General features: G+C 40.0%; 1 protein-coding gene across 1 annotated transcript; it reads left to right on the top strand.

Annotated features, from left to right (window-relative positions):
* The first annotated feature begins 727 nt into the window (after positions 1–727).
* Positions 728–17,721, top strand: TPH1 (tryptophan hydroxylase 1). The gene is made up of 11 exons (XM_073658198.1): positions 728–927; positions 5,465–5,602; positions 5,896–6,079; positions 8,153–8,253; positions 8,637–8,704; positions 10,270–10,466; positions 10,659–10,794; positions 12,809–12,935; positions 14,122–14,217; positions 14,667–14,800; positions 15,526–17,721. Exons 1-11 carry the CDS (start codon positions 838–840, stop codon positions 15,698–15,700), a joined length of 1,446 nt encoding a protein of 481 aa, XP_073514299.1. The 5' UTR covers positions 728–837; the 3' UTR covers positions 15,701–17,721.
* Positions 17,722–21,328: the final 3,607 nt, after the last annotated feature.

Here is a 21,328-nt window from a genome sequence, read left to right as displayed (position 1 = left end):
ACATCGCCGTCAACTAGTGTTGGCGACTGGTTACTGCACATCTGCTGCTATTCAAATGAAATGGGGTACATCTGCAGTGCCCCCCGCTGCAGCCACTATGCAGTTGACGGAGCAGGACTGTTCCGCTCTGCAGCTATGCACATCCGGGCCCAACAGTACTGGGAGCAGCTGATCGGCAGCAGTGCCTTGTGTTGCACCTCCACTGATCTAACACCGATGACCTATCCTAAGGATAGACCATCAATCTAAAAATACTGGCTATCCCCTTTAATCCTTGTGTGGATATCCATCTATAATTTCAAAATCCTATTATTTCTTCTATCACCTCTATCTTATAGATCTCGCTCTATCCGATTTCTATTTATCATCTCATATATTATTTCTATCAATATCTTTCTTCTATCTGAAATCGATCTCACTTCTGTTTCTCGATCAACAAAAATACTTTAAATTGTGTGAAAATAGAACCTTACATTTGTCCACATTTATTGTTGGCGTATTGTGTCACCAGTTTTATATATGACATTTCCCATGTCCTTCCTGATCTCATTTGTTTCAGATCATGCGTGTCCCTCCTTACTTTTGGGACCAGGACACGTCATCTTATTTGCCTTCATTATTGAATACTAACGAGCTGCTGGTTATGTCACCTTTGACGTTGATCTCTCCCATTTTTTTTTTCTATGTGCTTCTGGCAGGGATTATGACAATCGCCCCCCTCCTCAGTATAAATGCTTGTGTCGGGCTCAGGGTGATGAGAAGATCTAGTGTCACCCAGACCGTGCACTACACAGCACCAAGCCAGAGCACTGTGCCCTCTGCTGCATCCACAGAGGCATGTACACCCGCCGAGCCGACAGACCCCGCAGAGTAAAGTCCTTTGACTCCATGAACATAAGTTTTGATGATAACCAGATAAATAATGAGGTAAGAACAGAATAGCAGCTAAATGTCTTGTAAATTTTATTTCTATTTTTTTCTTCAAATTCTAACTAATTTATTCTCATTATACAATAAATAAATTCATATTTCATCTTGTTGGCAAATATATTTAATGTAATTTACAATAACTTATAGAAATATCGTTCTTTTATTAGTAATGCTTTTTTTAAAATTAAGTGAAAAACACTTTGATTAGGACTGTAAAATTGAAAAATAATAATTTGCTTCTCAGATGTAGCAGAGCTGAGTTTGTCATGGTGATATCAGAATGCTATTGTACATTTTACATACAATTTCAGGCATAGCAGAAGATGAATTATGGGATAACAACTCAGTAAACCCAGTATGGATGGGATAGAAAACTTGCAAATCTGCAATTTTACGCCAGATTGTGTAACCTAAATATATTGGAGGGGGCGAGGGGAGAACCCCTTCCTTTTTCCTTATAATAGGTCATAGTGGTATAATGCTCATTTGACTTTAGTGGCCCCAAATTTCCGACGCTAACAAAAAAGGCGCCCCCAAGTGCACAGCCATTCCTATGAGAAACTAATGACAACTTCCAGAGGTTTCTCATGCGATCATTAATTTCTATAGAGAGTAGTGCAGTCTTGGGGCCCCTTATTGTTTGTAACAGTGGGGACCCCATTCTGCTCATTCATGGATTTTGGGTTATTTTTTGATCGTTCACTTTTTTTTTATTCATTTCTTACAATGATCTTTTCAATATCATATAAAAAAAATAGCAGGGCTGAGATTGCAATTTGGTAAGAACAAGGCAAAATGTTTTAAAGGGTTATTTCCAAGATAGTAAGTTATCTCCTATTCATTGGATAAGGGATAACTATTGATCGCTCCAGGTCAGACCCCCACAATGGCAAGATTGAGGCCTGGAGACAGTTTTCTGTGGTGCTCAGTCTTGAATGAGGAAGCAGAGGGGTGAACAGGAGCAGGGGTGCGGATGGTCGACCTCTGCTCCAGGACTATGGGACTGCTGCATATAATGTAGAGCTGTACTCAGCAGTACCATAAACAATGAATGAAATAGTGCCCAAACATTCGCACCTCTTCTCCATTAAAAATTGGACCCCCTTTTTCAGGTTTCACTACCCCTTTCTCAGGGTCACTGGGGGAATATGGATCATAAATAACTTACTATCTTTGGGGATACCCCTTTAATAAATCCAAAACGATTGCATTTTGTGCCACCGTTATATGTAGCAAAGTTCTTAACTTTGTAAAACAAAGATTTGGGAAATTTGCTCACCATGAACACAATCATCCTTTTTTCTACATATCCCATATGTCAGATGTAGCGGAGAGCCACAAGTCATATAATCTGTAGCTTGGCATAGGACTGCAACTAAACCCATTTTAATTTATAGAGTTCTCAGAAAGTATCAACAGGTCATCCCAAAGATTAAAGGGACACATTCTGCTCTGCTACATTTGCACAAATTTCTAACATATATGTTCAGGTCCAGGCACTTGGCACAATGGATTATTTTCCAGCAGATCGGTCATAGCACTGGGTATTCTGATTGGTAGACTTCATTTGTTATTGTCTTCATAGATTTTTTGTTCTATTTCTCAGAAACTCATTAAATAATGTAGAAAAAATTATCAGCAGCGACAAAGCAAACTGCGAGCAGTTATCCGAGGAAGCTAATTACATTGTAAATGTAGACAAGTCAGACACTGTACAAATATTGCAACATTTGTGTAATCAATCATTTCATAAACGGGCACAGATTATTGTTTTTCTTATATATTTTCTGAAATGTAACTGTGAGGTATATAGGAAATGATTTGGTTTTCCTAAATAAGTTTCAGCACTTTGTAACTTTTCAGTACATAGTTACTACATTTGTAATATACGTTATAAGTTCCCTGTACACACTCGGTCCTGCTCCTTTATTAGCTACAACATTGTATCCAGACTAGGCAATGATCGATGAGCTAAACAGCCTGGACTCCTGACTGATACATTGCAGCAAACTAACAGATGTGCTTAGCTCAGTGAGCATTGTCTAGGCTAGATACAATTCTATATACTGTATATACAGGGTGGTTCAAAAGTAGGTGGCCAATAAATAATAACATTTATTTTGATTTATATATCAAATTATATTTACTAAAACAAGCATAACATTGACAATTACATTTTATTCTGAACAATAATACAAAAGCCCTTAAAATTTTATCAGCGCAGGTGCTCAAACTGTTTTACATTACAATTTGCACAGCTTTGAAGTCTGTGTCTTACGCTTCGACAAACTTTTATGCACAAGTCTCTTTGGGTATTAATTTCTTGAAATGCATCTCTTATGTAATTTTTCAATTCACTGACACTTTTTGGTTTTCGACTATAAACTTTGTCCTTGAGTACTTCCCAAAAGAAAAAATCCACTGGGGTCAAGTCTGGTGAACGTGTCGGCCAATCAAGTGGGCCTCTTCGGCCAATCCATTTATTAGGAAATGTTTCATCAAGATACTCGCGGACTACTCCTGAATAATGTGGAGGGGCCCCATCTTGTTGGAAATAAAGGTCATGTGAATTAGGCTGTTACTGTAACTGGGGAACAACTTGATTCATTAGAATTTAGCGATACTTATCTCCTGTGACTGTTCCATCAAAAAATATTGGTCCTAAAACACCAAAACGTGAAACACCACCCCAAACATTGACACCAGGCTCATTTAGTTGTTGCTGTAATGTTAAATGCATGTTCTCATTATACCAGTAAATACAATTATGTCTGTTAATATGGCCGGATAATTTGAAAGAAGCTTCATCACTCCACATAACGTTATCTAAAATGACTGGATTTTCTTCAATTTCGTTAAGCATAACCTTATTACACTTTCTGTCCACCTACTTTTGGACCACCCTGTATATAGGTTTACTGCAATGTATCAGTCAGGAGTCCAGGCTGTTTAGCTCATAGATCATTGCCTAGACTGGATACAATATTATAGCTAATAAAGGAGCAGGACTGAGTGTGTACAGGGAACCTATAAAGTATATTACAAATGTAGTAACTATGTTCTGAAAAGTTAAAAACGGCTGAAATATAATATAATATAATATATATATATATATATATATATATATATATATATATATATATATATACACACACACACACACACACACACACACACACACACACACACACACACACACACACACACACACACACACACACACACACACACACACATACATTATTGTAGTGTAAGTTTGCTACATCTGAAAGTAAACATGAATAAATACAAAATGGAGTCCGGTCTTAATACCAAGTCTGGTGGAAAATAGGTAAGATGGATGAAAAATAAATATATTTGCAGATTTTCTTAATAGCAAGTTGCCGCCCCCAACAAGGTGCCACCGTAGGCACTGGTCCTCCAGTGCGTAGTGGTAAATGGAGCGCTGCCTCCATGGCTGAAGGAGAAACTGTCCACATTGGATAAAGCAGTGTCTGAACCTTTCCATTATGTGAATGTGGATGGTTTAGAAAGCTAGGGATTAAGTGAAATCTCATCTGCAGACTTCTTAAGAAGGGCACCGGAGGAGAATGTGTGTCTGGGGTGTAAAGCTCCAAGTCTAGTCACACGTGTGCAAAATGACCACCGAAGAGTTCTGCCCTGGGTTACAAAATAAAAAGGAAACAGACAGTACAGCAGTTATAAACAAGGAGGGCAGCACTAATCCCAGGATATAAGCTTATTTTCTATAATATCCAAGGAAGTTCTGAGGGATTATTCACAGTTTGAAGACAGACTGTTGTCATTGCAAGGATTTTTGCAAATTTGCTAAATATATATGATTTTTACATAAATCTTACAATGACCGCATTGTGAAAATTAATCTTTATTGCTTGCTTACTAAAAAGCAAACAACTCCGTGCACAAACTTGTTCCTAATCAGTCAATAAGTTTTGTAACACTACTATAAGGGGTGCCAAGGGTGTATCTGGGTCCAAGTGCCCCCATATTATGTAGGAACAGAAATGGAGAGCACAGAGGTATGACTATCAGGAACATGGCAGATAGAGGTGCAGCATCCTGCTTCTTACCATCTCATAAAAATGGATAATAATTCACATTATATTTGTATGTAGCAGTGAACACGTGACCTCAGGAAACTGTCCTAACACAGATTTTGCATTAAAGTATCTATGTAGGCACAGATATATATATGTGTATGTATGTACGTTGGATCTTACCCGACCTTTAAATCTGTAGGCTTTTGACCTGGAAGAGGTGTGTCTGATAGGAATGGATGAGGTCCTATTGGAGAGGGGTCTCATTGTCGTGGCTGGTGGGCTTACATGAATTGGCCAAATTGTGTGCAAAATACCTTTATTTGATACATATATTCTGTATAGCAGTAATGCCATCCAAATGTCATATATTTAATGTTTGCATCTACCTTGGCACATAGTGTGCTGCTGCAAACTGATTTGTCTGTATGCACATATACTGTATATCCATGTCGTATCTTTTATGTATCTTCCAGTTAAATAAATCAAATTATATGAAAAGTGAAGACAATAAAGAAAATAATGAGAGCGTGGCTGAAAGGAGCCGAGCATCTGTCATATTTTCCCTGAAAAATGAAGTTGGAGGACTCGTGAAAGCGCTCAGACTTTTTCAGGTAGATCGGCACTGGTTTCTGACCTCTCCTTTATGTTTTATTTTTTTGTTCTGTTATTATTTATAAATCTTGACAAACTCCAGAAAATAATAAGATTATAGAAACAGGAAGATTGATGTAAAGGTAATTTGCACTGGAAAGTTTTAAGTGCTCTAATTTCCATTATAGAAGTATTTAGAGAAAGGACTTTCCATTACTGTATAGATTTCATAGAAGAAGAAAAAAAATGATGACAGGTAAACGATCACCTATTTGATGTAATCTGTATTGTAAACCATCTCTGGTCTCTTTAGGAAAAACATGTTAATCTCATTCACATTGAATCTCGAAAATCAAAAAGAAGAAATTCGGAGTTTGAGATCTTCCTGGACTGTGACAGTAACCGAGAGCAGCTGAATGAGATCTTCCAGCTTCTCAGGCCACATGTCAATCTGATCACCATGAATCCCCCAGAAAGCTTCAGCGTTGAGGAGGACGGTAAGAGCGAGGTTGTCAGACATGGGAATCTTAACTCTGAAACAAAGAGCTGGGTTTAAATCTCTTTGATTTACAACTTTCCGAAATGTGTATGTCCTCCATATACCATGATCCCTCATTTCTTTTTTTAAAGGAACACTCCAGGGAAAACTGTAAAAGTCCTGTAGGATTTAAAGGGCATCACCAGTTAATCATGATAGCATATGCTAGAGCTAGAAATAAATGGGAGGAGCATCAATGTCATGCTCCTCCCCTTCATGTCTAGCCCTAGCATATGATATCATGATTAACTGGTGATGCCCTTTAAATTCTTCAGCCATGGCACTTCTCCATAGATATAAGCGGGGACATGGAGATGGCATTCAAAATGGGAAGTTTTATATTCTTTATAGCTTTCCTGGGTGAAACGGAATGTTTTCATTTAACAAAAAAAAGATTAATGCAATACAAATATATATATATATATATATATATATATTATATATACACACACACACACACACACACATACAGTCATGGCCAAAAGTATTGAGAATGAGACAAATAGTAATTTTTCCAAAGTTTACTGCTTCATTTTTTGTAATGGCAATTTGCATATACTCCTGAATGTCAAAGAGTGATCAGCTTAACAGCAATTACTGTACTTGCAAAGTCAATATTTGCCCAGAAAATGAACTTTAACCCCCAAAACACATTTCAACATCATTGCAGTCCTGCCTTAAAAGGAGCAGCTAACATCGTTTTAGTGATTGATCCATTAACACAGGTGTGGGTGTTGATGAGGACAGGGCTGGCGATCAATCAGTCATGATTAAGTAAGAATGACATCACTGGACACTTTAAAAGGAGGCTGGTTCTTGGTATCATTGTTTCTCTTCAGTTAACCATGGTTATCTCTAAAGAAACACGTGCAGCCATCATTGCACTGCACAAAAATGGCCTAACAGGGAAGAGTATCGCAGCTACAAAGATTGCACCTCAGTCAACAATCTATCGCATCATCAAGAACTTCAAGGAGAGAGCTTCCATTGTTGTCAAAAAGGCTCCAGGGCGCCCAAGAAAGACCAGCAAGCGCCATGACCGTATCTTAAAACTGTTTCAGCTGCGGGATCGGACTACCAGCAGTGCCGAGCTTGCTCAGGAATGGCAGCAGGCTGGTGTGAGTGCTTCTGCACGCACTGTGAGGCGGAGACTCTTTGAGCAAGGGCTGGTTTCAAGGAGGGCAGCAAAGAAGCCACTTCTATCCAGAAAAAACATCAGGGACCGACTGATATTCTGCAAAAGGTACAGGGAGTGGACTGCTGAGGACTGGGGCAAAGTCATTTTCTCTGATGAATCCCCTTTTTGATTGTTTGGGACATCTGGAAAACAGCTTATTCGGAGAAGAAGAGGTGAGCACTACCATCAGTCTTGTCTCATGCCAACTGTAAAGCATCCTGAAACCATTCATGTGTGGGGTTGCTTCTCAGCCAAGGGAATCGGCTCACTCACAGTCTTGCCTAAAAACACAGCCATGAATAAAGAATGGTACCAGAATGTCCTCCAAGAGCAACTTCTCCCAACCGTCCAAGAGCAGTTTGGCGCCCAACAATGCCTTTTCCAGCATGATGGAGCACCTTGCCATAAAGCAAAGGTGATAACTAAATGGCTCATGGAACAAAACATAGAGATTTTGGGTCCATGGCCTGGAAACTCCCCAGATCTTAATCCCATTGAGAACTTGTGGTCAATCATCAAGAGACGGGTGGACAAACAAAAACCAACAAATTCTGGCAAAATGCAAGCATTGATTATGCAAGAATGGACTGCTATCAGTCAGGATTTGGTCCAAAAGTTGATTGAGAGCATGCCAGGGAGAATTACAGAGGTCTTGAAGAAGAAGGGGCAACACTGCAAATATTGACTTGCTGCATTAACTCATTCTAACTGTCAATATAACCTATTGGTACTCATAATATGATTGCAATTATATTTATGTATGTGATCTAAACATCAGACAAACACTAATAAAAACCAGAGGCCAGCAGATCATGTGAAAATATAATTTTGGTGTCATTTTTTTTTTTTTTACAGATATGGAAAGTGTTCCTTGGTTTCCTACAAAAATCTCTGACCTGGATAAATGTGCGAACAGGGTGCTGATGTACGGATCTGACCTGGACGCAGATCACCCTGTAAGTAAAAGCGCTGCACCAATGTGTATACAGTGGCCAGCCATGCTCACACCAGAGGGCCCCTCTCTGGCTAGGGGACCCTGGGCAAGTGCCCAGTCTGCACCCCCAACTCTGGCCCTGTGTATACTCCTATAGGGCCACTAACCCTAAAGTCAGCAGATTATTATAATGCAGTAGAGTTCTCAAAATATAATGTATAATAAATATTTTTAGAGCTTACAGCCATTGCTTCTTACCCCTGGATTAACATATCCATGTTTCTCGGTCCAAGTACAGACCAGAGCTCCTCATCCGAGGGTCATTGCTAGGGTCCCTCATCAGTTTTAGGTTATTCTTAGATTTTATTATTTCTACCATTGATCTTTTACATTTTTTCCCCATAGGGTTTCAAGGACAACGTGTATCGCAAGAGAAGGAAGTACTTTGCTGATGTGGCAATGAACTACAGATAGTAAGTGTACTGTCTTGTAATTGATGGGGATATCCACTTTATTCAAACAAATTCATATTTACCTCCTCATAAAAATGAATGAATGTTGCTCTACGGGTTTATTTATTACATAACTAAACATTTAAGAAAAGAAAAAAAGTCCTAAAATAATCCAGCTTCCGCATTGACCACTAGAGCACGCGCTATAGACTCACATCTCCTGTTTTTTTGCATTTCTCTTGACAGCTTTGCTGTACAGACTGTGACAGAATAAGCAGATTCTTCTCATTATCATTAGAAGGTAGGGTAGTTAAACGGCTTATCTAGTGAAGGAAAGTTATCACTTGTATACAGTATTAATAACTTACTGATCAGTGGTGGTCCGAGTACAGATTGGCAGATCAGGAATTTTTACCTCTGTTAGAATGGGGCACGCCTGACTGATGCTCCATTCATTATCTATGAGGTTGCCGAAAAAAGGTGAACACAGCACTTAGCAATCCCATAGGGGGCGACAGTCGAGCAAGTACACGGCCACTTCAGTCTAAAGGGGATAAAAGGTCACCGTTCTGACGATTGGTACGGATCCCAGCGATCAGATCCCCACTGATCTGTCCTCCAGGGGATAAGTGATAAGTTATCTTCTCTGGACAATCCCTTTAATGAAAGCTCTATTGTACTGCAGGAGGCCGAGGTAAGGCAGGATAGTAAAGGGGGTCACCAAGGATTGATTGGTAATACATATGAATAGATCTTTGCTCCTTTACTGCCCTTTATACATGGCCTGACAAAATCTGATGGGAACAGAACGATCACTGTCGGCAGCTCATTCCCTGCTCATACAAGATCATGTGTGAGGATTTTTATGCTGGCATAAATGATCAGATCAGCCGACAAACTAGTGTTTTGCTCGTTTTTGTTGGGCGATTTCCGGCTCTTCTAAAATTGCTTTAATACTATATACACTCTACAAAACTGTGTGTGCAGTTCCCCTGTAACTCTGTTCTTTATGGGTAGAATTTCATTGCTTCCTGGAGACGAAAATAGTTTATTAATACTCAATTAAATTTCAATTAATACTAGACTTAAGCAAAAAGATTCATCCCGGGGCCACGTCAGCAGTCCATGGCCGTCAGTCCACAGGCAATGTCAGTAGGCCATGGATGCCGGTCCAGATCCCTATGAACCACCTCCTGCCTGTCGGCATCGCCGGCGCCTCTTCTGATTATTAGGTCAGGCAATACGTCATTATTGCTGCATGATGCACACATCACATTGTTCTGGGGCTACAAATCAGAAGTGGTGCCAGAGATACCGGTTGGTAGGAGGAGGTTCACATGCCCCGCAGGGTATGTCGACCACTGGACCTGGCTCTGGGGAATCTTTTTGCTTAACTCTAATTAATACCCATTAATTTCAGCTGAAACAAGCAGATCCTACTGCACTGTCCATACAGAACACAGGAATAAAGTGTCTCTCTAGTATGGCCTATACACTAAGCAGCAATTACAGGATATTATATACAGTAGATTGCTATTAATCGTTGTATCACAGAGCCTTCTATAGTAATCGTCAATCTTTCACAGTGGGGATCCAATACCTCGTATTGAATTTACTGAAGAGGAGGTGAAGACTTGGGGCACAGTTTTTCGAGAGTTGAATAAATTATACCCAACCCACGCCTGCCGAGAGTATCTCAAGAATCTTCCCCTACTGACCAAACACTGCGGATACCGGGAAGATAATATTCCCCAACTAGAAGATGTTTCAAGATTTCTTAAAGGTAAAAGAATGATTAGGACGAGCCACTGATCATCTGGTCCATATGGGAACATATAGAGGAAGGTGATGGCCGGACCGGCAGGTGCATGATATTTAGTGTTATACTCCCTCCTAGTGTACAGCAGGGGTAACAACAGGTAGAGCTCAGTTTTGGACTTTGCACACATATTGACATTTTGATATTTTTTTGCAGAACGCACAGGATTTACAATCCGGCCTGTCGCCGGCTATTTATCTCCTAGAGACTTCTTGGCTGGCTTAGCGTTTCGGGTTTTCCATTGCACCCAATATGTGAGACACAGTTCCGACCCCCTGTATACCCCTGAACCGTAAGTAACACAAATGCAGTTTCTAATACTGAGGTCTTAACCATTTCTGTAAATTGTTGCAAGATCTGCGATTGCTGACTGTAAAGTGAAACAGGGATGAAAACTTGACTGACCTCCCCCAGTGCACAAAGCCGATGGACCTACATTATTATTGCTATTATTATTATTTTTAATTAAAGGCCACAGTTCGATAGGAAATCTACATGTATTATATTTAGATTTTTATGCCAGAATTTGCTCCTCAATTCACCAAAGAGGGAAATCAGAAAGAAAGCTCAGTGTCAAAAATGTGCAGCATGCATCGAAATTTGCAAAGGAAAAATGTATGAGGAGAATGGGATTTTCAGGACATCACTCCAGTCCTGGACTTCTTCCACTCACGAGCACTGATTGCTGGCTGCAGAAAGAGTTCACTGAGAGTCCATCAGTGAGCGCCTTCTGACTCTAGTTTGTAACTTTTTTTGTAATCTTGCTTTTATAATGGGTTTCTCTCAGGTGATTTAGGACCACAAGACACATCAAAGTTGAGCTGAACTTTCAGGTGGTCGTAAAGCAGCTAATTGGAGTTCAGAAAAATAAATATAAAAAGAGTTACAAACTCTCAGGCAGAATGAGCTCACTGGCGGATTCTTAGTTAACTCATTTTGCAGCCAACACAAAGGCTAATCATAGCAAAACACATTTAAGCACCATAGCTTATAATGGGTATGTGTGGTATCCATGAAAAAAAAACAGGTTGCCCACGTACTGGAAACACGTACAGGTGCATCTCACTAAATTAAAATATCATCAAAAAGTTAATTTATTTCAGTTCTTCAATATAAAAAGTGAAACTCATATTATATAGAGTCATTACAGAGAGATCTATTTCAAGTGTTTATTTCTGTTAATGTTGATGACTATGGCTTACAGCCAACGAAAACACAAGAGTCATTATCTCAGTAAATTAAAATAATTAACAAAAAACACGTGCAAAGGCTTCCTACGCGTTTAAAAAGGTCCTTTAGTCTGTTTCAGTAGGCTCCACAATCATGGGGAAGACTGCTGACTTGACAGATGTCCAGAAGGCAGTCATTGACACACTCCACAAGGTCCCAGAGTCTGGAGGAAGAGTGGAGAGGCCACAATCCAAGCTGCTGGAGGTCTAGTGTGAAGTTTCCACAATCAGTGATGGTTTGGGGGGCCATGTCATCTGCTGGTGGAGGTCCACTGTGTTTTATCAAGACCAAAGTCAGCGCAGCCGTCTACCAAGACATTAGAGCACTTCATGCTTCCCTCTGCCCACAAGCTTTTTGGAGATGGAAATGTCATTCTCCAGCAGGACTTGGCCCCTGTCCACACTGCCAAAAGTACCAATACCTGGTTTACACACAACAGTATCACTGTGCTTGATTGGCAGCAAACTCGCCTGACCTTAACCCCATAGAGAATCTATTATAGAGAATCTATGGGGTATTGTCAAGAGGAAGATGAGACACCAGACCCAACAATGCAGACGAGCTGAAGGCTTCTATCAAAGCAACCTGGGCTTCCATAACACCTCAGCAGCCACAGGCTGATCGCCTCCATGCCACATTGCCGCATTGATGCAGTAATTGATGCAAAAGGAGCCGCGACCAAGTACTGAGGGCATTTACTGAACATACATTTCAGTAGGCCAACATTTCGGAGCTTAAAAACATTTTTCAAGCTGTTGTTATAAAGTATTCTAATTTACTGAGATAATGACTGTTATGTTTTCATTGGCTGTAAGCCATAATCATCAACATTAACAGAAATAAACACTTGAAATAGATCACTCTGTGTGTAATGACTCTATATAATATAGGAATTTCACTTTTTGTATTGAAGAACTGAAATAAAATAACTTTTTGATGATATTCTAATTTTGTGAGAAAATGTGGGAAGGAGGTCTTACTGTGATTTGAGTATTTGCAACTTCCAGAATTTAACAGCACAGTTACATGCAGTGTATCTATATCGCATTAACAATATTTTCCCTTCATGTTCTTAGTGACACTTGCCATGAGATCCTTGGACATGTTCCTCTTCTGGCTGAACCAAGTTTTGCGCAGTTTTCCCAGGAAATTGGACTGGCATCTTTAGGGGCATCGGATGAAGCTGTGCAGAAGTTGGCGACTGTACGTATAGATCTAAAGTACAATGATAGGGACATAATTATCAGCACAATTATAATAACCAGAAGAATTAGAAACCCAGCAAGAAAACTAAAATATGTTTGATTTATTCCCAAAATAACATTATAAATGTGCCGCACATTAAAATGAATGAGAACAGTAAACAGCATACAATCTTGCCTCCACTGAGCATCCTGGATTTCTTCTTTTGCCTGCTCCTGACAACCAATCTTGTAAAAGTCTTGAATAAAACATAGGTTAAATGGAATCTGTCATGTTGAAAATGGTCTCTGATCTTCAGGCAGGATGTTATAGGGCAAGAGGAACTGATCAGATTGATAGACATTTTTGTGTGAAAAGCTCTGTAAAACTTGTAGGTCATTCGTAGAGATCCCTGGTGGTTGTATGGATGAGTCCAGTAGATGGTGCTATTCAGTGATTGACAGTCTTCCCTGTATGACTGTGCAGGCAGAGATGACTGTCATACACTAGTAGGACCGCCCACTGGACTCACAGCAACAGCAACGCCCACTGGACTCACAGCAACAGCAACGCCCACTGGACTCACAGCAACAGCAACGCCCACTGGACTCACAGCAACAGCAACGCCCACTGGACTCACAGCAACAGCAACGCCCACTGGACTCACAGCAACAGCAACGCCCACTGGACTCACAGCAACAGCAACGCCCACTGGACTCACAGCAACAGCAACGCCCACTGGACTCACAGCAACAGCAACGCCCACTGGACTCACATGCATATAGACACCAGATATAAAAATGAATAAAATACAAGTTATACTGAAACTCTTCCAACAATCCTATATATTCTGCTTGAATTCTCCTTCTCTGGACCATACAGTCTACAGATCTGACTCCATGTATAACATGACAGGTTCCCTTAATGTCCTCCTGATCTCTTCCATTATTGGCTGACTGATCACTAGTCTGTGGTCGATCTCAGCATTTGTGGTCTCCTCTTCCACAGGCAGACAGTAGGGGGCGGCTTCTGATGCTTTATAGTCAGCCATGGGAGAAAACTGGCTGGTCTTCTGTGAAACACTGTATATGTGTATCATAGCATTATAATTGCAATACGAGACAATAAAGGATAAAACAAGAGGATAATATTGAGGGAGGAAGGTGATTTGTGTTTCACCCATTTATTTATTTATTTATTTTTTCAGTGCTACTTTTTCACAGTGGAATTTGGATTGTGCAAACAAGAGGGGAAATTAAAAGTGTACGGGGCTGGACTGCTCTCTTCCATTAGTGAACTCAAGGTAAGATTCCAAGCCGTGACTATAACAGAAGGAAATTGGATTACAGTATTCTATAAATGCAGCCAGGGGGATTGGAGAGCAGTAAAAAAATATTGTGTGACACATTTTGTATTTGTATAATTCTGGAATAATGTAGTAAACTATATAACGGATCACAACTCAACAAGTTTGTACTTGCAATACCATTGTTTGACCACATGGAGTGCTAAGAGAAAGTGAGTTCAGAAGACACTAGGAGTACCAAGCACTTTCAATTAGGCACCAGTAGAGCAATGAGATAAAGCTCCCCCAAGTGGAAGAAATATGAACTGCCGTCATTTATCGTTAATAAATAGAAAATACAAAGAAGACATTTTCTTACTGTTACAGAATGTAGCAACGAGTGTCTGTTGTGTTGGGTCAAAAACACAAATGTTTAAATTCATTTGCTTCTCATCTTTCTTTTCCAGCACTCACTCTCAGGGAATGCCAAAGTAAAGCCTTTTGACCCCATGGTGACCTGCACTCAAGAGTGCATCATCACCACCTTCCAGGACGTCTACTTCTACTCAGAGAGTTTTGAAGAAGCCAAAGAAAAAATGAGGTAATGTGAAAAACAACCCAAAATAGGTGACTAAAATATCCCTGACACAACAGAGTTTATGCCAGCGCGGTCTGCATGTTGTCAGAAGTACTGTCCAGATTCTCTTTGGGAAATAGTCTGCAGCCAAAAAGTGTCAGAGTTACACAAACTTCACACAGAAGAAGTGGGCGGCTCCTCACATTTTTGGCATTTCTGGGTGGGATTGGGTTGTTCCTAGTTGGTATAAGGGCTTAAAGGGAATCTGTCATCTAATCTGAGAGCAGCATAATGTAGGGATAGAGACCCTGATTCCAGCAATAGGCCACGTACTGGGATGCTTGCTGTAGTTTTGATAAAATCACAGTTTTATCAGCAGGATATTTTCACTAGAAAGTCCTTCTCCATATTCATGAGCTCTGTATAACCCCACCCCCACTACTGGCAGCTTTTTGCATACACTGTGCAAAGGCTGAAAGCTGCCAATCAGTGGTGTGGGCAGGGTTATACAGAGCTCAGCATTTAGAGCACTGCAAGTTCTGCAGAAGAAAAACAGTGATTTTATCAAAAACTTCAGCAAGCAGCCCAGTAAGTGACACATCGCTGGAATCAGGGTCTCTGCCCCTACATCATGCTGCTCTCAGATGGGGTAGTAAAAACTTTGTGAGAGATTCCCTTTAAATGCCTCTATTTTTCCAACAGCAATGGTAATAAGAATGCGTTAATATATCTGTTATTTCTACCAATAGGGAGTTTGCAAAGACCATCAAGCGACCATTTGGACTGAAGTACAATCCATACACCCAAAGCGTGGAGGTACTTAAAGACACCCAGAGTATCACCATTTTGGTGAGCGATTTGCGCCATGAACTAGATATTGTCAGCGACGCTCTGAATAAGATGAATAAGCAGCTCGGTGTTTGATCGGATGATGGAGGAGGTCAAGGTGCGATCATCTGTGCGATCTGTGATTTCATGATAAATCTGCTGGTTTCAGGATGTTGTCTGTGTGTGATTTCTGTCCTAGCACTTGAACTGTCCAGAGATATATTTTTGTAAATGAATGAGATGTAGCACAATTATCTGTAACGAGGCGCCTGTATGTGACATGCTCTTATTGCATAGATTTTTATGATTGCAGTGATATAAATGACTTTATTAAATCCAGAACGTATCTCCTCCTACGTAAGTGTGGATCTTCTACTGTGTGTAAATATATAGGATGCAAAAAAAAAAAGTGTCTTCACTCTGGGGTTTTTCTTTAAAGGGGTTGTCCACCGCAAGAACGTTAACTATAGATACATTTCCTTTCTAAATATGTAGAGAGTTTACTAATATACTTCTGTTTTCCAAAAAATCTCAAGAAATCAATGTTGTTCTGGACTCGGCCATTCCACTTTCAGCCATGAGCTTCACACTAGAGATAGTTTCCTGTGTTAACATGTCATCAGTGCTCTCTAAAAAGGGGGCTTACTGACTGGGGGCTTACTTCATTACCTAAGCCAGCCCGCATCCCCATCACTGAGATACAAAAGCAGTGAAGGGGTCTGGCTTAGCTATTGAAATGAGACAGTCAGCAAAACCCCTTCCCTTACAAGCTCCGATGGTGTGATGACACAGGAAACACACTCCTGTATCCAGCACAGGCTGGATGTGGGGCTGCTGGGACCCAAGATAGGCCCACCTATAGAAATGAAAGTATATTACAAAGTCAACATCTTTATTTGAGGACAAACACTTTAATCTTGTCAACACGTATAATCTTAAAGTGCACCTTCCATGCAGAAATTACAAATCCCCCTTCCACAGATTAACATGAGCCTTTCTTATCCAGGAGAAATCTTCTAAAAAGAACTACATCCTTTTCAAAGATTTTTCCAAATATACAATCTGTTCTGGCAAAAGTCTGACTTACTTAAATGGAACCATGATGCATAAACTTCCACTGATAAATGTGGAAATTACACTATTAGTTTTTTCAGATATGAATCACTTGCACTACCAAGTCTGACCACATGGAGTGCTGTGTAGAGAAAGAACAATGCACTGTCAATCAGGCAAGAGCAATACTCAAAAGCGCCATGTAATGATAGAAAAGCACGATAACTTGCAGTTATTTTCTGCTCTGGAAAATGTATCACATTACTGAAATTCCAATATCTATGTAGGCCGTTCAGAAATATGTGGTTTTCTGCTGGAGGACTAGAAACTCCAAAGCTCAGATTGCTGGGACTATTCTTAGGTCTATGGTATAGGGCAGCGCTGCCGTTGTTCTACTTCTTCTACATTGTGGCTGCAGTACTACAGGCGACTTGGATCTCATGACCTAATCCTGCTAATCGGCTGAATGGATTAATGACAAAGATCCCGGCCACGTCCAACTAGCCACATTAAGCCGGTTATCAGTCACGTTCGTGCAATGACTCACATGTCTTATTATATTCCTGTATTGGACACAACATGGTTATTTTATGCTCTTTATTAAAACATTCGCATTGTGATTAAAAACCTATTTCTACAGTATTTGCCAGGGCACCAAAGAAGCTGCTCATGTAGCCATTATAGGGCCGATAAATAAGGGGAGGGGGCATTTATGGCTAGTCTTATCATAGCAATGGTGGGGAACGAGCAGAACGTCACTGCAATGCAAGGAAGGAAACTGGGGCTTTTTGTCCAGAGATGTTGGAAAGTATTGGCAGAAAAAGCGGGGGACACAATAATTTTATTTTTACATACTTTGGTCTTTTTCCAAGATGACAAAAGTTACTATTTATTATCTTTAAAAAAAAAAACAGGATTCAAAATGATAAATCTGATTATTCACACGGTGCCTACACATGGAGTGTTATTTCCACGGCCCATTTTCTTACTTTGTATGTATTTGTCATATTGTGTTTCTTTAGGGCTATTTACAAACAATAAAATATATCTTAATAAACCAGTGACTTTGGTGTTTCTAGTCCTTTTTTCTGCCCTTTTTACATCTAGCATGAACATTACTTAAAAGATGACAGTTTTGTTCAATTTTCCAGGTTCTCTCATAAAGAAAAAAAAACAATTAATGAGAAGGTTGAGAACTTTAGGGCATGTTCACACACAAGCATATACAGTGCAGATATTTTGAGGGATATATCCGGTGTAACACAGTACCAGCTAAATGAATGGGAGTCCAATACATCTCATCTGCACATTGCTGAAAATTTCTAAGAGGAAATTAATCTTTTATGCAGATTTTAAAATCTGCATCGTGTCAAATCTTTGTGCAGACTTCACATTTGGCAATGGTAAGGCCGAGTACACACGCTGCATATTTGGTGTGGATTTTTCCACTTGTGAGATTTCATTCATACAGCAGTTTTTTTCCCCCCTGTTCAAGACAAACGGACTAAGTTTCATCAGTTTGTTTCGAGTGTCATCAGTTTTTCTTGTCCGTGAAAAAAAAAAAAACACGTTTCTCCACCTTCTTCTATCTAACAGTCTATAAAAATTGGACCGCACTCCAGTAGCATCGGTGTGGTGTGCGGTCCTATTTTTTTTTTTTTTTTTTTTTTTTTTTTACTGATCCACAGACTTGCATTGCTGATTTTGATCTGACACTCGGATCAAAATCGGATATGTCAATGACCATATTCACTTTTATATGTACAAAAGCACTCGTACGCACAAAAACGATGTCTGAATGAGCCCTTACATGCAGATTTTGCTGAGGTTTTTATTGATGATTTGGTGCAGATTACCACTGCAAAGGGTGAAAATGGTGCAGGTTTTTCTCCAATAATTGATATGCTGTGGATTTAAAAAACAATTTCCACCAAAAAAAAAAGTATGTGAATGAGATTCAGATAAAACTCTTCCTCTTTGCTGGTACTGTAAAATGCTACTGATTTTGTGTGAGTAAAATCCTCACCGAATATGCAATGTGTTAACCTGATTTCAGGCAGAGTTTCTGCATCTGAAATCCGGCATCTTTTCTGCACTTATTCACATTTCTCTATGTGTTTCTGTTAGCAGAAGCACACCAAAAAAACCCCCAATGTGCAGTGGGTTAATAGAAATGGTTCAAATCTGCACAAAGAAGGGAAGTTTCCTCAATAGAAATTGACATGCTGCAGATTTAAAAACACGACAAAAGACAGTTTCGGGGCCAATTTCATACCAAAAACAGAAAATGCAGCAAGTGGATGAGGTTCGGGTAAAAGTCATCCACGTTGCAGGTGCTGTAAAATGCTGCAAATTTTAAATGCGTAAAATCTGCACTAAATAAGCAACGTGTTAACCCAGCCGAAGCGTGAAATCAGAGGCAAAATTCCAACAAAATCTGTTGTAAAACCTTCACGTTAAGCTGCTGGAAAATTCACACCAAATAAGCAAAGTGTGAATTTACCCTGACACAAAGTAAAGGTACAATACTAACCTGCTCCTATCACCATTGTCTCTGGAGATTCAGTCTTCTCTTTGTAAGATTCCGGTGCAGGTTATCACGGTGTCTGCATTAAATGCCAGATTCAATGAATGTCATATTTTCTTTTATGACCTCTACTGTCATCTCTTTGCTCCTGGGAATATTATATCCTGAATTGTTACAAATAACTGAATTTCCTTGTGGCCCGATCCAAACAAGTCCTCACAAATCAGAAAAACCATTCATGCAATGCCTGAGTCCAACAGCCAGGTGTAAGCAATTTTTGATCTGATACCTTGCAACTTGTCTCTTTTCCACCAAGTTTTGCAAAACTTCCACTCCCAGTAAGCACAGAAGACACCATTTTTTAATTTTTTTTTTTTATAGAGGATGCTAGGAGTGGTTGTTTTGCTGCAACATGACTGACAGTGGTTACATAAAGGAATTGGGGGCTGAAAAGACATAAGAGGGGGAGGGGATGTGTCATGGAGGAAATTATTAAAATCAGATTTGTTTGTGGCTGCATTTCTTTTTGTCTGTAAGATTTATCAAAGTCTTGTACATTATTTGATACATTTGGTGCATCTTTTGATATAATATTTCTGTTTCTTCACTACTGAAGTGAGAATTGTGACTTTTTGAGACTTTTTAAAGTGAGGAAATCTGGCATAAACCTATTGGCGTAATTTACCATGCACACTAACTTTTTAAAAGTGGCAAGAGCACATAAAATTGCAAGTACCAGATTTTTGCAGAAATAAAACATATGGCAAAATTTGAAACTTGATGTGTTCCCCTTTACGTGTTTTACTACCTGCAGTTTTTAGTATTACAAGTTCAGGTGATTTATTTTTCATGTGATTCCTCATAGAATCAAAATTCAAAATTGCAAAAATGCACATAACACATGCCTTAAAAAATACAGACCTATGGAAGAAACACATCAGGAAGTGGGTGAAAAAACGTCATACCTAGAGTATACTAGAAATAAGCCACGGCCCCACTATCAGTATATGGTCAGTATTTTTTCTCAGGAGTGGGAGCCAAATCCAGGTGAGGAACAATCAGAGAAAAGGTATAATAGAAACAAGTCACCAATTCTGCATTTATCACCCACTCCTGGTTTTGGCTCCCACTCCTGAGAAAAGATACTGACCAAATACTGATAGTGGGGCCATGGCCATAAAGTGAAAAAAAAAACAAAAACGGAAATTAAGTGAAAAAATACCACCCAAAATTAGCAGGATCACTGGAGGACTAGTAAAGCTGCCATATAGTCCTACATATTCATGAGCTCTGTATAACCCCGCCCCCTCCACTGATTGGCAGCTTTCTGCCTATGTACAGTAGTGAAAACAGGGAATTTATCGAAACTGCAGCAAGCAACCCTGTAATTGATACGTTGCTGGAATCAGGGTCTCTGTCCCTACTTCATGCTACTTTCATGCTGTTCACAGATGAAGTAGCAAAAACCTGGTGGCAGATTCCTTTTAAAGGGAACCTGTCACCAGGTATTCACAATATAAAGTGTGTTTACCACTTTTTAGGACTGCTTTTACAGCATTCTAGTAAGCTGTATGTAAGTCCACAATCCCCTCTACATGGCCCAAAAAATACTTTTTATTATACCCACATACACTGTAGTCCGGTGTGATGGGCATATCTGGTCTTAGTTGGCGCCTTCTCTATACCCACAATTGCCATCCTCCTACCCTGCTTCATGTGGATGGCACGTCCTACGTCATCCACAAAGTCTCTCACAATCGCTCTCCTATACTGCCGCACTTCTTTCTGCCCTGCTGAGAGCAAATCAAAGTACTATAATGTGTACGCGCCAGGAAAGCCCAAAGAGCGCCGATGACCTGGAAGTAAAGCCCGCGCGTGTGCCGTACAGTGCTTTGGTCTGCCCTCGGCAGGGCAGAGAGAAGTGCGCCTGCGCAGGAGTGAGATTGGGGGACACTGTGATGAAGACATAGGGCAGAGAGGAGGCGCCGGATCAAAACCAGCAACGCCCATCAGACCATACTACAACGTATGGGGGTGCTATGCATATTGTGCTATGCAAAGGGGATTGTGGACTTACATACAGCTTACTAGAATGCTGTAAAAGAGGTCTTAAAGGTGATGGCTGTATTGGGAGAACTTGGTGA

The sequence above is a fragment of the Phyllobates terribilis genome, unplaced genomic scaffold, assembly GCF_046119375.1.
Source record: "Phyllobates terribilis strain yellow unplaced genomic scaffold, ASM4611937v1 Scaffold_13__5_contigs__length_258822181, whole genome shotgun sequence".
Classification (NCBI taxonomy): domain Eukaryota; kingdom Metazoa; phylum Chordata; class Amphibia; order Anura; family Dendrobatidae; genus Phyllobates; species Phyllobates terribilis.
This window is presented reverse-complemented; position numbering and strand designations above follow the sequence as displayed.